The sequence below is a fragment of the Rhopilema esculentum genome, chromosome 13, assembly GCF_057945365.1.
Source record: "Rhopilema esculentum isolate cy_ngs chromosome 13, ASM5794536v1, whole genome shotgun sequence".
NCBI classification, from domain to species: Eukaryota; Metazoa; Cnidaria; class Scyphozoa; order Rhizostomeae; family Rhizostomatidae; genus Rhopilema; species Rhopilema esculentum.
In genome coordinates this window covers 8,452,053-8,466,723 of record NC_142827.1, presented here as the reverse complement: position 1 = coordinate 8,466,723, position 14,671 = coordinate 8,452,053, and the positions used below count along the sequence as shown (strand labels likewise).

General features: G+C 36.1%; 1 protein-coding gene across 1 annotated transcript; it reads left to right on the top strand.

Annotated features, from left to right (window-relative positions):
- The first annotated feature begins 16 nt into the window (after positions 1 to 16).
- On the top strand, positions 17 to 14,406 carry LOC135691926 (uncharacterized). Its single transcript, XM_065209928.2, has 14 exons — positions 17 to 311; positions 2,087 to 2,377; positions 3,044 to 3,343; positions 3,664 to 3,781; positions 4,812 to 4,969; positions 6,101 to 6,370; positions 6,924 to 7,265; positions 7,769 to 7,987; positions 8,551 to 8,638; positions 8,935 to 9,068; positions 9,567 to 9,713; positions 10,278 to 10,535; positions 11,582 to 11,836; positions 12,494 to 14,406. The coding sequence occupies exons 1-14, from the start codon at positions 224 to 226 to the stop codon at positions 12,757 to 12,759; spliced, it is 2,934 nt and encodes a 977-aa protein (XP_065066000.2). The 5' UTR covers positions 17 to 223; the 3' UTR covers positions 12,760 to 14,406.
- Positions 14,407 to 14,671: the final 265 nt, after the last annotated feature.

Genomic DNA, 14,671 nt, shown 5'->3' with positions numbered 1-14,671 from the left:
GAGGGTTGAAAACAGGAAATGCTTGGCCGTGTAGGGGTTTTTGGCAGGAGATCAAGAAATTTCGACTTAAAAATAAAGAAAGCACGATTAAAAGGAAGTTTATGATGAGTAATCTAGCCAAAGAGAGGAACGACATTTCGTTCGAATTCGAAAATGGTGCATAGCATTTTAAGCACAATGTAATAACGCTTCTTGTCTCTGTGATTTATCTTCACACATCATCATGATATCGCCAGCGTTGCTTGACAAGTTGCAGTTGGCGGTTAATGTAATCATTGTATGCTCATTATTTTGTCATTTGAGTCATGAGGGTATGTATCTCTTTCATTATAATTAATATTGTCTGATGAGCTCTCATCAAATTTTCTTTACATCAAATTTTCTTTACACCAAATTTCTTTCACGCAGAATTTAAAAGTACACAATCTAAACAATAAATTGAATAGTACATGGTGGAAATATTCGTTAATGGAAATTTCGCTCAGGTTAAATGAAGCGTTTTGTCATTCAGCGTACTTTTGGGTGTCTGTTGAAATATCGTGGCCAGAGAACATCATGTTACTCCAATTTTCATCGAATTTACCCTGACGTTACCAATGCGGCGGAAGGGAGAGAAAGGGGCTTCTATGAATGTTTAATTTTTGTTAACAATTAAACAAATAGTAATTTTGAAATATTTATAAAGTTTTCATAATGTTATGTGTTTATTCATTTGGTGCTGTTCAATAACAACGGAAAAGTTGGAGAAACATTACTGAGTTTCAGTTTCAGTTTCCGTCTAACCTAAAAAAAATTCTTCGCAGCATGATAACACTATTGTAAGGAGTTTTGGTCTATTTTCTCATTTCCGTTTTTATGCCAACTCAAGGGATTCCCAAAATCAAATTAGACGATGACAGGTCTTTTTGTTTCAAAGTAACTTCTAAATCATATTCAATGCTCCGTCTGATTTTTTAGTATTTAAAGTGACCTAAGGTGTTTTAATGAATAGAATATAATAATGATCATAATGATCTGAAGATAGTCATTATCAATATCAATCTTCAAAAATGTATACAAAATACCTCTTTTTAGCAAGTCAATAAAAAATGTGAAGGAAATCTTTAGTAATAATTGCCACTCTCAACTCATGCTATTTAATTCTCTATTTACATTGCAACCCTTCCTGTTCCTTCTTTGATGTCTATTTCTAATTTTGTGGAAGCAATATTCCTACTATACAGCTAGCAAAGAGTTTCCTACACACAAAATAGCTAACAAAGCTGCAATAAAAAAATTGAGAACCTTAATAAAATACAAGAAATAGCCTTTCAGTTGTCATATCATGTGCTTTGTTTGCCTATTCTCCTAGCCAAGTGGCACCCGAAGAATTTCAAAGTCTCTGGGACATTAGTAAAAAAGGGCACTATTTTTCTTAAAAATGAGCTCTTCCAAAAATGTTGAAAGTTTGAGGGCATTTGCCTCTAGTTCCCTGGTTCTGAAACCTTTTTTCTTGGCATCCACCAAAGTAAAAGACTGTAAATGCTAGAGAAGGAAATCATGGGGTAGAGATTTTGCTGTTCTACTGGTTGAAAATATGTTTACTTTTGTCATTGAGTCTTTTTGAAAGCATGCTCCATAGAAATATGATTTTTCTCCTATATTGATCAGCACCAAAATCTATGGACTTGTGCAAAAATTGAAAATCAACATACATTAACATTAATTTATAGGTAGTAATACAGCATATAATTAGCAAACATTTATATGCAACATTAACCCCCTCCACTCAGGGCTGCTAAGAAGTTTTGTAGGCCCTGACGCAAAAGACAAAGCACCCTTCAAGCGAAGAGAGCAGAACATTTTTGCAACCATGCCATTTAGATTAGCTTAGATTCTTTAATTTTCTTGCAGTCGTTTAAAACATTTTACTACTTTTAGGCATAGTTCTGTTGCTTTTAATTAATGCCATTGTAAAATGGCTGTAGAGTCTCTAGATTATTTTTTCCAAAGTTGCAGGTCTTTATGAAGCAAAATGACCCTAGCAAAAAGTTGTGTTATTCTTCTAGGGAAAATTAGCTAGTCATATATTTACTTGTTTTTTCAGCTAATATTGTGTTCCAAGAAGAGCCGAAAGATGTGTTAGTTATGTTTGGTGAAACCACAGAGTTCAACTGTTCAGCTCGTTCAGTAAATCCCTACAAAAGTCCAATATATTTTTGGAAATTCAATGGAAAATATATATCTATACACCCCAAAAATGGGTTTTATAATTATGGCAGAACATTGATTATAGAAAACGTGAACAAATCTTTGCATGAAGGAAAGTATGAATGCATGGCTTTTATGGAAGAATATGGAGCCATCATCAGCATGCCTGCTCATCTGCGAGTTGCATGTAAGTTTATCAGAATATTTAGCACAGACTCAAGAAGTTCAGCACTGCTGCATTATTGAATCTGGGCCTTATTGTATGTGTCTAGAGCCATATTGAATAGCCTTTTCGGGGGTGTTGTTTGGGGGGATGTTGTGGGGGGGGGCAATAAATTGGCCAGAGGTTTCTTAAAACATGTTGACTCAATATAGCTGATGACTAAGTCTGTATGGAAAGAGAAACTTGATGGTTTTGAATTAGACTTTGAAATTGAAACTGGGTGGTTTTGGCTAACTTTTACTGATTTCATATTAAAACCAACACAATGTTTCCATCATAAGGTGTTATGGTAGGAAGCACCCTGATTTCCTTAAGGCAATAATAAAAGATACATGTAAGAAGTTTTCAATAACTTATAACATAGATACAGTTTTATAGATGCAAAATACTTTGCTGCGATTAGGTATTTTTTAAGTGAAGCCTGGTTTTGAATAAGAAAAACGAAAAGAGAACTATGAAAAGAAAGCAAGGAACAGATGTACAAGTTGTCTAGGACCCTTAGAAAAACACCAAAACGGGTTTTAGAGCTAGAGGTATAATTGATGATGAAGAATTCAATATCATTGTTTAATCTCTTGCTTCATACTTTTCAATCAAGCATCAGATGTCATTTTGCAATTTTATTTGCAGATTTCTCAGTATCAAATGAATACAATTCATCATATACAGTAAAAGACACAGCATCTCTTTTCATAAAGGCACCAACTATAACAGCTTTACCAGAGCCAATATTTGAGTGGATGTATTTTGATAAACAAATAGGAATGTTAACCCATGTAAACATGGAGGATGCGTATCTAACAAAGAATGGGGATCTCCTATTCCCATCAATTTCAAAGAAATATAGTTCTCAACTTAAGCTGGTTGTCACACATCTCACCTTTCCTGCTGGACAAAAAACGGTTGCCAATATCTCAGTGCAAGTTAAAGGTAATAGATTCTTTATAGTTTCACATATTTTGTTTCTTGTCAAATTAAAATATTTAACAAGGCAAAGCAAGGTTATAAGTTATGGAAGGTAGTTGGCAAAAAGAATTTCTAACAACCCATGATTAAACTTCATTTTTTTGGTAGTAAAACCCACCTGATTTTTTGAAGCATGTTAAATTTATGAAGGATTTGAAGGATGATTAAACCTGCTATCCTGAGGATTTAGACAGTTTATCCTTGTGTTTTAGCATTATACTGGTTTTCTTTAATGATGCTTCATCTGCCAGTCCTTAACTTAAATTAACCTTTAACTTTTGAAGGACCAATCCAAAACTGTCAGGATCCTGGTGTTGTTTTCCCAATGCAGGAAGCAAGCAGGGTTGTCAATGAGGGCCAAAAAGTTGTGCTTGAATGCATTGGAGTTGCAAGAATGTGCAAGTGGGTCATTACCTTCAGTATTTTGCATTTTACTTGCCTCTTTCCCTGCACCTTCAGATTGGTTTTTTGTTCCTTACAATATGAATACAGGCCAATCAAAAAAGGCTTGTAAACCGAAAGGCCATATCATAGATTGAAAAGGATTCAAATCTTCAGTTTCATATTTTTAATTCTCAAAATAATGATATCAATACAAATAAACAGCAAGATGTGACAAAGAATATAAGAGTATTAACTAAAGAACTAGACTATAAAGAAGAATTTTGTACCAGAGATACAACTGAACCAGTTACATAGAGGAGACTTGGGAACAATTTTTGAAGTGTTAGCAGCCTCTTTGATTTCCAAAGTTAATTTCCTTTCATACGAAATTGTTGATATATTTTTACGCATGATAGCCTCATCTTTCAGTACAATCGTACGCCCATACGCATAGTTTTTGAGCCCTGGATGTTGTGCTAGAAAATTACCCTTTGAAAGAGTTGCTAAAATTTTTTACATGAATGTTCTAATCGTTTTGCTTTCTTCGAATTCCACTTGTAAAAAGGCATTGCACTTTTTTCCCAGACTGACTGTGTTATCTTACATCATTTTTTTCATTCTTTCTTTTTCACTTTCGTCTGTTTTATGCTCAATTGTAATAAAAACAAGTAAAGTAAAGAAAATCGAACAACTGAAGATGGAGCACATCACCTTCAACTTGAATAAACTGCTCGAAAATTATTAATTCAAAGATTGGATGGCAATGATATTTCATATGATTGGGTACATTCCGTAAAGTGCTCATGATTCGATTAATGCCTAGAGTGGCAACTCCCAACTTGCGATGGCTGATTGTTGAGAAATTCTATGTTTCCAATGTTTTTCCTCTATGTTTCCCAGTCTAATACAATGTTTCAGTTACTCAGGTTTAACCTCTACTCAACTTCCATTTCTAATTTACCTAATCCACGTCATTGCTAAGCATTCATTCAGCTAATATTTCTTACTATAAAGAATTTTAACAATATCTGTGATTATCTTCCTGAAGAGAGAAGAGAGAAGTCAGCTGGTTGTATAAAAACATTGCATACAGCGGAAGACATGTGATATACAGCATAAGAAAACAAAATGAAGGCCCCTATACTTGCATTACGAAAATTGGCAGCAGAGCACAAGTTAGCTACAATGTTTCTGTCAGTGTTCGAGGTTAGTAATTCGCTTGGTATTGGTGCTCAGGGCTTGAAAGAAGATTTTTCTTCCAGGCAGCAAAATAACAAATTCAAGATTTCCTGCGAAGCTTCGACAAAGTTTCAAGCCACTGAAAGTGATATTTTAAGTTGCTGGGTTTGTTTACACATTTGTCCTAAAAATAAACCTTCATACTAAAAAGGAACTAATCGTTGGTCCTCGATTTTTTATCATAGCTATTCGAACAGGAATCATTTTGTTTATACCGAATTAGATCATCAAGGAGAACGTGATTGAGCACAATACTCAGAGTTTGTTTCAAGGTTAAAGTTAGTAAATCTGAAAATATCTATTAACTTTGATTAAATTTCATATCAGTACTTGCAAACTAGATACTATTGAAGTATTAATGTATCCTACATCTTGCTCTGGGTGTAATGTTTGCTGCTCATTTTTATCATCAAAGCTAGTAGTTCATACAACATGTAAAAATACTATTTTATTTTCCAGTGGTTGAAATTAATATTTTAAATAAGGAGTATTGCTAGAGGCAAATATGTAAGCCCAAAACGCTTACATTCTATTAAGCTAGCGATGAAAATTAATGCGAATGCCAGTAGGAAAGTATCGATAATAATGGGAACATCCACACAGGTTTTGGGGCATGTTCACCTTCAATACAATTGACGTAACAAGACTGGCTGTCTTTAAGTGTCCTTACTTATCTAGAATGGCTTATGTAAAAGGGAAATGAACTTTGTTTTACCTTGCCTGATTCAATTAGAATAGTAGCTGGAAATCATGCCCGAATTGCCGGAAATTTGGTATAACAGACGCTGATAATACCAGACGATTGTATTTTAAAGCTAATCTTTGTTTTTTGTTATTAGTGCAGAACAAAAATTATACAGTATACATGTATATCACAAGGAAACAGCGTTCCGTAGAAAGAAAGTAACATAAATTTAATGTTCATTTCAAAATCAAGCAATGGAGATTTCACGCTAAAGTTTCCTGGCAAACAGCAATTATTTCCTGCGATGGATTTGTGCTAAAAATTTCCTGGCAGGAAATTTTGATAAACTGATTTATCTTAAATTATTCATATAATTTGTTACAAGAATTAATATATTCATGCATTTATTTTAGGAAAGCCTCAGATTATGGTTCCAATTCCCCTAGACATAAGTGTTACTGCCCGCATCCAGCTATCACATGGCTTTGTCTTAAATGCTGACAGAACAGAATGGTATGCGAATGGGGAGAAAATAACAGAGGCCACTGGTGTCTTCAAAATCACTAGTAACAACAAGCTAGACTTTGTAAGACCAAGTAGGAGCCAAACTGGGATTTATCAAATATTCTATAGCAATGCAGCTGGATCGGTCGTTCAAACCATCAACGTATATGTTGAGACAGGTAGGCTCGATTTTTCAAAACAGCAATCTAGCTTACTTGATTTATTTGAGCAGATACGTTGTGGCACAGGGTCTAGGACTTTATCAGTTAAGTTGACAGCCATCTTTGTCCTTTTAACGTATGAATATTGGTCCAAAAGCTAAAAGAAACATTTCTCTTTCTTTTGCGAAATTGCATAGATTTGCCAACGATGCTTAAGAGTTTTATGGGTCATTTAATGAGGCAGAGTAGTCTGTTCCTTGTTCAATATTTTGTTCAGGTACCAAGTCCAGGGGCTTTTTCTTGTCACAGTGCGTCATAATGAACTCAATAGCTGTTTTGTCCAATGAAGGGAGTTTAAATTATTCAACGTTATAATTGAGAGTTCGGTTATTATAGTTTCCCAATTCACCACAATGCTTTGCTTAAAGGTTTTCAACACCAGCAGTTTGGAAGCAAATACACGTTATTTTTGTACCAGTTTTTTACGAATAATCAGTGTTTTACTTGTAAAGATGTTTTACTTGGTCATTTTTACTTTAAAATCTATTAAGTAGTTTATACTTCGTTGCAGGTCATGGCACAAGAGTGTCTGGTACTTCTGGTAATGTCACCTTTGTGCCATCAAATGGGCCAAATGGACTGCAACATAGCTCATGGCTCATACAGATCCCATCTGTAGAGACAGTGTATTTGTCTTTAGTAAACCCTCCCAGTTGTGACAAGGATGATATAACGCAGCTGAGTGTGTTCCAGGGTTCTACTGCAAATGGAGTAAGAGTCAACAGAATCTGCAAGTCTGTCACATTCAAGCCAGTGCTGCTTGCGCTGAAAGGCCCTTTCGTTACACTTATTCTTGTCACTTCCCAGTTGCTGCAAAGTGGTTTCTTCATTCGTTTTGATGTCAACCGTGCCGGTAAATTATTCAAGTTTTTTGTAAATTATTTATCATACATCATACTTTTAGGACGAGAGTTTTGTGTTCAGAAATTCTTATAGACTAATAATTTGATTTCGCTTCTTAAGAACTTCAGGACTACACTCCAGTTTTTAATGAGAAAGTGATGCACTAAAGTTTCCCAAATTACTTCTTTTATTTAAATATTTTCTTTTAATCACACAAACAGGCATCCCCTTGCTTACTGGTCAATTTTTTTTGCTTATTTTATGATGTTGCAATTTTGAATATGTTTTCTCGTAAAAGAGTTGCATTACCTGTGCTTCCTCCTATAGCACGGCTGGAAGTTTATAAGGATCGTTGAAGAAATGGAACAGTGAGCTTGGGTAACTGGATTCATAGCATGGAAACGATCACTTCTTTGCCCTCCAGCTAAAATCTGGTCATACAATACTGGTCTGTGCTCAGTATTGTAAATTATCAATGCCAAGTCTGCTCATTTAAGACCTTTCTCGTTGTAGGGCTGCTTACTACGACACGTACACCAACCACAACTCAGCAGCGAACCTCAACCACGCAAACACGACCCAGTACATCGCCATCAAATCTGGGTGGTTCATCAACCACAACCTCCTTCAAAACAGTAACATCTAGTAGACCCGATGACACAACTTCGCGCGCACCGACTAGCGTAGCTACCTCATCTTTGCCAACAGGTGGAACAGGCGAAAAAGTTGCTGGTATGTCATTTTGAATTTTGGTGCAAATGCCATTAGCGAGATTGTTTTGGGAGAGGCTGTTAATTATTCTCAAATGGCGAACGTCTAAGGCATTGGAACATTTGGTGTTATTTTGCCATTTCAGCTATATACCATAAAGACCCGTTTATTGCCTTGTTCGAATGCCCCACGTGGTGGGATCCTTCTTACGTAAGAATTACATTATTATCGTTTCAGATTTCGGGACAAAAGCTTCAATTTCACTTTATTATGTAATATGTTTAGGAAAGACATTCGGTCAATAAACTAACATAATAGGTTATATGCAAGAGAATCACAACCATTACTAATCTCGAGTATTATTCATGATGACGTTTTCAATGTCTGTCTAGCAGCTCTTGTACAAACATTGTTTTGTTCGCTTTTTTTCTAAATAATTCATATACTTACGTTCCTAGGGTGACTTTTAGACCTATACTTTTACCAAATTTGGCTTATGTGAAATACAGCTAACTGCGGGGAATAACTCTGTTTTGTGGACTACCTTATTCGGTGCAAATCATCTTATGACATATTTTTCTTAGGTGATGACCCCCCAATTGGCGCGATAGTAGGAGGGATCTGTGGTGCTATTCTCATTTTGGCTGTCGTACTTGGAGTTTTTTGCTACAGGTTGGTACACGAAGCAGCTCCCACGTGCACTGCAGTTATTTCGGCTTATTACCACGTAACATAACATCGTATTGAAACGATGATTGTAGATTTGAAATGAAATTACCACTTTTGTATCAAATGCTTTACGCAGTTAGAGAGCTATTCTTCACAACGAGCTGTAACTCATAAATTTGTGATTAAAATTTTTATGAGAAGAATCAAACTTTAGTGCCATTTCAGATTGTTTTTCTCAGGTGGACACACAGGACATTTAATAAAAAACTGCTTTGATTTATAACGTCATTTCTTTGCAGAAGACGAACGAACAAGTCAGCCACACAAGCAGCGACTCAGTTAGAGAAAGGAAGAGGACAGGACATGCCGAGAAATACCTACATGATGCGTAGGCCAGGAACCGATCTTAGTACTCCACGCTTTACAGTCCAACGTTAGTCGCGACAAATATCCATATTACTATAATTTTGGGCTACTTCAATGTTCGCTTTTCATATGCCCACAGTCCAGTAAACATAACGGTTCCACGGCTGTAAGCTAGTGGAAGGCTATTCAACGATGCAGTAGAATTAGAAAATTTTTGCTTTTTTCAAAGCCTTTTTTAAATTTTGTACTACAGAAGATGGGAGGATAATTTTGAGAAACGCAAATATGGCAAAATTTAACCGGAGGAAGGTTGATGTGTTTCCTGAACTCTGCGCATTCTCATGCATTAATACAATAATTTTCGTGTGAAAAAATGTGCTTTTGTGTTGATAAAAAGTACTCTCCTCCTATCGACTAAGGGGAACTGTCAATCTCTTATTGGTCTATCATACAGCGAGAGAGGGTCTGTTGGTAAGTTTATACAAGGCAAATTTAACCATAATTTGAATGAACTGTTTGTATATTATTGTGGGAATTCAGTATCATTGATATCTATTTTCAACAGCTAACGGTAGACCCATGCCGGATGTAATACCTTCATACGAAGCAGTCGATGGCAAATATGAGATGGGATATTTGGGGCAAGACCAAACTGATTCTGGTAACGAAACATATGAAACAGTTGGAGATTTACTCAGCCGCAGTGACATAGGTTCGTCTCCTCGTTCAAATATTTACATATCATGGGAACCCAGAGTAAGGCCAATATGATGCGGAATGTAGTGTAAGGTAGAAAAGTTATTGTCGCTTCCCTGACGTATTGAAAAAACGTCAAGGGCGTGAAGGGTTGCTTATGTTTTGGGATAAGTGTTAATCATATTTATTTCAGGTTAAAATTAAAAAACGGTTTATAAAGAAGTTAGCACGAAAAAGGGGAAACCTGGCTGCATAAGAAACGTTTCCAATCTTGCATTTACTATACCATAGGAACCTATTCAAATATGTGCTAGTCTTCCACTCACATTCCTTTCGATCCGCAGCTGATATAAACTGCTACCTTATCCGACGAACTATACCTTAGAGTCTAAGAACGATAAGTGTTTTACTATACCGTAATGTTTTTGGCTTTTTTGCTTTTTGGAATTTCGCAACGAGAGATTTCACGAGATTTGAATGACAGGCTGATTTAAATGAAATTTGTTCATGTTTACTAGTTAATTGTAAAAAAGAAATATACAGACAGTCCAGTTGCATTTGTTTTCATTTTCAATCAAAGGGAATTTAGCTTATCAACCAGGAAGAGCTCCTAAACAAGTCATTGGTAGAAGAATTGCATCTGGACCCGGTAAAAACACGGACCCAAATGTTATCAGACCGGAATTAAGTCATACGCAACCGGGACAAAAATTCCAGGAAGAAACATACGACAGCGTTGCCGATGGTAGCGATTATTTGACACCGGTTGATAGCCGTGGTCGGATTAAGTCAATGGCAGGCAGGCCCTTGCCTTCACCTACTGATTCAACGTCATCAGGTAGGTTTTTATATTCTTGATGTCTTATTTTGACCATTGTTTTATATCTCTTCAAAGCCGAGAGCAAATCTTGTGACGCCTTGCAATGAATGTACGCAAGTCATGAAACAATTTTTATCAAGCATACTCTAAAAAAAGAATGAAATTTTGTATCGCTCATAAGCAGTGGCGGATCTAAGGGGGCAACTAGGGGCAGTTGCCCCTCCCTAACCAAGTTAAAGCAAGTCTGTCGCCCCTTTTTTGGAAATTGTGCGCCTCCTATGAAGAATCAGAATCAGGTGAAAAAGTTTCTGAGACATATCGGTTAATTTACTTCAAGGAGTACCTCAAAGTATACAACAAATATTGTGATAATTTGCTTACAAAGTGAATAGAAAGCCTTCTGTCAGTAGTTAGGGTCCGAAATTGTTGTATACAGCGTACACTCGTCACCAATTTTCGAAAATTTTTCAGCGCCTCCACTACGAACTGCCCCTCCTTCAAATTTGCTCTGGATCCGCCCCTGCTCATAAGTCACAAATATTACTGTTTACCAGTCTGTTATATAGTGCTCGTTGTCGTATAGGCAGAACTGTACCTGCCTTAGTTGTGGAACAGAACGATTTGGAGTCAAATATTCAATGAGCTACTCTAATTTTAAGCTGAGTCTAAGACTAATTCTGAGTTTATGTCATGTTAGTACACAACGTTTTGCCGCAATGTTGATTTTTCACTTGATTTGACTGATAAACTAAGAGACATTACAGTGAACTACTAACAAAAGGCTGTTTAGATAATAGTTTACTTTTTCGGTGGCACACAGCTTCAAACGACAAGCTTATGGAATTAAAGTTCATAATCCTTTAAAAATTTCTGTGGATATATTTTTCTTTATTTGAACTTTGCCACGTATAGTCTTTTCGAATGTTTCCGAGTATGTAATTTTACTGGATGATTCTAGATTCTCCTAGTGAAGATCAATTCCTAGTCAATAACTTTTATGACTGTGGCGCTGGTAGGTGGGATTAGTTCCAAACCCCTACCTCTGAGCTATTTTGGAATTTTAGGCCCTGTTTATCAAACCCTGGAAAGAGATGGCAGTCCAATCCCAGGTGGTACATACGAATCTCCGGAAGATGTTATCAACAATATGAAGAAATTTGATAATTTGGAAAGAGTCCCGTCCAATCTGTCTGAAGATCGTTATCAACCACTTGAAGAAAAGGAGGAACCCATTAAACAAACTGGCTTCTATGAAGCATTAACTCTAGAGAGAAACGCTAAACCATCTACTGGCATACCAGACGTTAACCAGACGGAGGGTAAGGAGGGTTTCTTTTTTTTATATATTGCATGAACGGACAACGGAACATGAGAATTTATACCAATCTTGCCTATCTTTGACAAGAATTTATTCACTGTTAAGAAACAAAATTTCGAGTTCTGAAACTGTTTATTTTGTTACGGCAAAGATAGGAAAGAGAATAAATTGATACTTTTACGATGTTTGTACGGGTGCAAAAGCAAAAACATTACTGGCAAGGCTTTATTCGAGCCTCGAGTCGAGCATTCTTAATTTTTTGACCCAGCTTTGTTTATAAATGTTATAATCTTACAATATGAGTTTATTGAATAAAAACAATCCGAACTTGGAATAACCCCATGCTTCTCTTTTAAAGACCTTTCTTTCTGATTCCTTTTTTCCTTACAAAAATTACTTGCTAAAAATACGCGGAGATTGAAATCAGGATATCAGGAAGATATAAATTTCTTGGAGATTTGTGGAGCTAAAATTTTGCAGATTTGAGGTGTTATGTTGTCAGTCCAAAAGGCATTTCAAGGGCTGTTTACAGGATATATCTTATAGAAACAGTAGCATCACAATTTGGATTAGCTATCTTGAATGATACGTAGTGCCCGCCATATGGTGGTTTAGATATCGAACACCTGGCATAAGTAACTTTTTTCTTACTTTGCAGAAGATGTGATTGATTCTGAAAACAAAACCTCTTCAGTCAATGCAAATTCTGATCATAGCGACCCTTACGCTTCATTAGCTGATCAAAAGGAGGCTGGTGCACCAGGCGAGACAGGATGCAACAACAACCACGCAAGTTTAGAAGAGCGTGCGAGTGATGCTTACGAGACGCTGAAAGGTGCGAACGGGACAGGAGATTACCAGACATTGACATTGCCCAGAAGTGCTTATCTCCATGATGATGATGATAATTACGCGGCTATTTGAGATTTTGTATTTTCATAGATTTAATCCTTTTAGGCATCCTCTTTAGCCAACTAGCAACTTTGAATGCTATTGTATTCTGGAGAGGAAAATGCCACCTCTGTGCTTGGCTAGTCCTTGAGAACTCAGTCTAGTAAATTCCGACTTTGTTGTTTGAGAGTCAAAGAGCGTCTTTTAATAGATTTTTATGCAATACAGACGCAGATAGGTTCTAATGGCCTGTAACACTTTATTCGGGACACTTAGCCAGTTTTTCAGGCTCAGCTAATTTCTAATGCTAGTCAAGTTATTTTCAAGCTTCTGTTGTAAAATAAGATATAAAGTTGTAATCAGGGCCTGCGCCACATGGAGGGCATGGTCTCCCAATTTTTTCGCAAAATAAAAGACTTAAATCAACTTAGAGTTTTTATATAGATAAACCTTTAGATTACAACAAATACATTGAACCAAAGTACACAAATAAAACAGTGTCAGCAAAATGATTACCACAATTGGGGCTAAAGGGGGAAGAGGAAACTTTCTTCACATTGCTGGGCCCTCCAGTTTAGGATCAGTGGCGCGGGCCCTGAGTGGTATATTGGTTGATTAAGGCAGGGCCTTTACTTATCCTGTTAATATTGCAACATAACATATATAATTTATTTAGTTTGATTAACAAGCTACGTTCCCACCTTTATTGTCAAATGCATTATAATTGAATCCGGAAAATAAATTTCTTAACGTCGTTCTTGAAAGAGATTGGATTGAGAACAACAACGTCTCAATATTCACCACAAATTCTTGAACTGTCCGAACCCCTCTTTCAGGCCTCCCAACCTCGAATTAGCCCCCCAAGTTGAAAAAAAGAATTGCTACCCAAACATGCTAGTTTTTGCCTTTTAATGAGGATCAGTTAGTTTATGATGCTTGCCGAGAAAACCGCCGAAAGCAATGATTACATCATCAATTTAGAGTATTTTTTTCTATTTTTTTAGAGTATTAAGAGTATATACTTCGGTTTGATGCTTTATAGAAGAGGCATTCTAACCCACGGGTCCATTAGAATGGGCTCATTCGAGGAGCTCCTGTACACATGAAGACTATCTTTTCCCCTACGTCATGGTAAATTTCTTTAGGAACCCATTCTGGCGATAAACGGTGCGAATTCGAGAATAAATTCCACAAGCTTTCAACTTGCAGGCAACTAGGTTTTATGAATGAATTTCTTCAGAAAGAATTAATTTACTGATAGGTTTTAAGTCTATGCCATGGATTCTTGGATGTCAGATAGAGCTGAAGAAGACTTCCCAAACTGTTATTGGCAAGCTGTTAACAAAGAAAATAAAAATTGAAAAGAGGGAACAATCGAAGACTGCCAAATTGCTTTCATGTTGTTGCTTACCTTTACAGCCTTTAGAGTGATACCCCTTCCCCTAATTATGAAAAATTTTTCATTATTCCTATTTATCCATTCCATTTTAGGATCATTTCACTGATTACAATACATACACGGTTCCATGGGCAAGATATGTCTGTATTTACTAAACGTAATCTTCAACATTGCAACACACCATTATATTGAAAAATAATAATCATGAATTTATTTTATATAGACCAATGTTATTTTGTAATAAAATTTTAAAAAATTTTGTAAAATTTTTAAAGAGACAAGCAGTGTTTTCAATTTGAATTTCTGTAATTTATTTTTGAATGCTTTGTTAACAATGCTTATATGTATCTATCAGTCTCTCGTTGACAACCCTAAATAAACTACGTATTCTGCAACAGGCCTAGATGTGAGGTAGAAAGGGTTGCCCTGGCAATACACTTTGTCCTGTTTTTCATTTTATCATTTAGATTTGAAGCTAGCTTGCTTTGGTACAACCATGGGTTCTTCTGAGGTACAATGTTAACGAGTTCTCATTTGGGCATTGAT

What these genes read in the sequence shown, in the direction of transcription:
- LOC135691926 (XM_065209928.2), top strand. Translation starts at nt 224, where the DNA reads ATGATATCGCCAGCGTTGCTTGACAAGTTGCAGTTGGCGGTTAATGTA. An exon ending in TCCACGCTTTACAGTCCAAC is followed by an intron (nt 9,069 to 9,566) that starts GTTAGTCGCGAC and finishes TATTTTCAACAG; the next exon opens with CTAACGGTAGACCCATGCCG. An exon ending in TACTGATTCAACGTCATCAG is followed by an intron (nt 10,536 to 11,581) that starts GTAGGTTTTTAT and finishes TTGGAATTTTAG; the next exon opens with GCCCTGTTTATCAAACCCTG.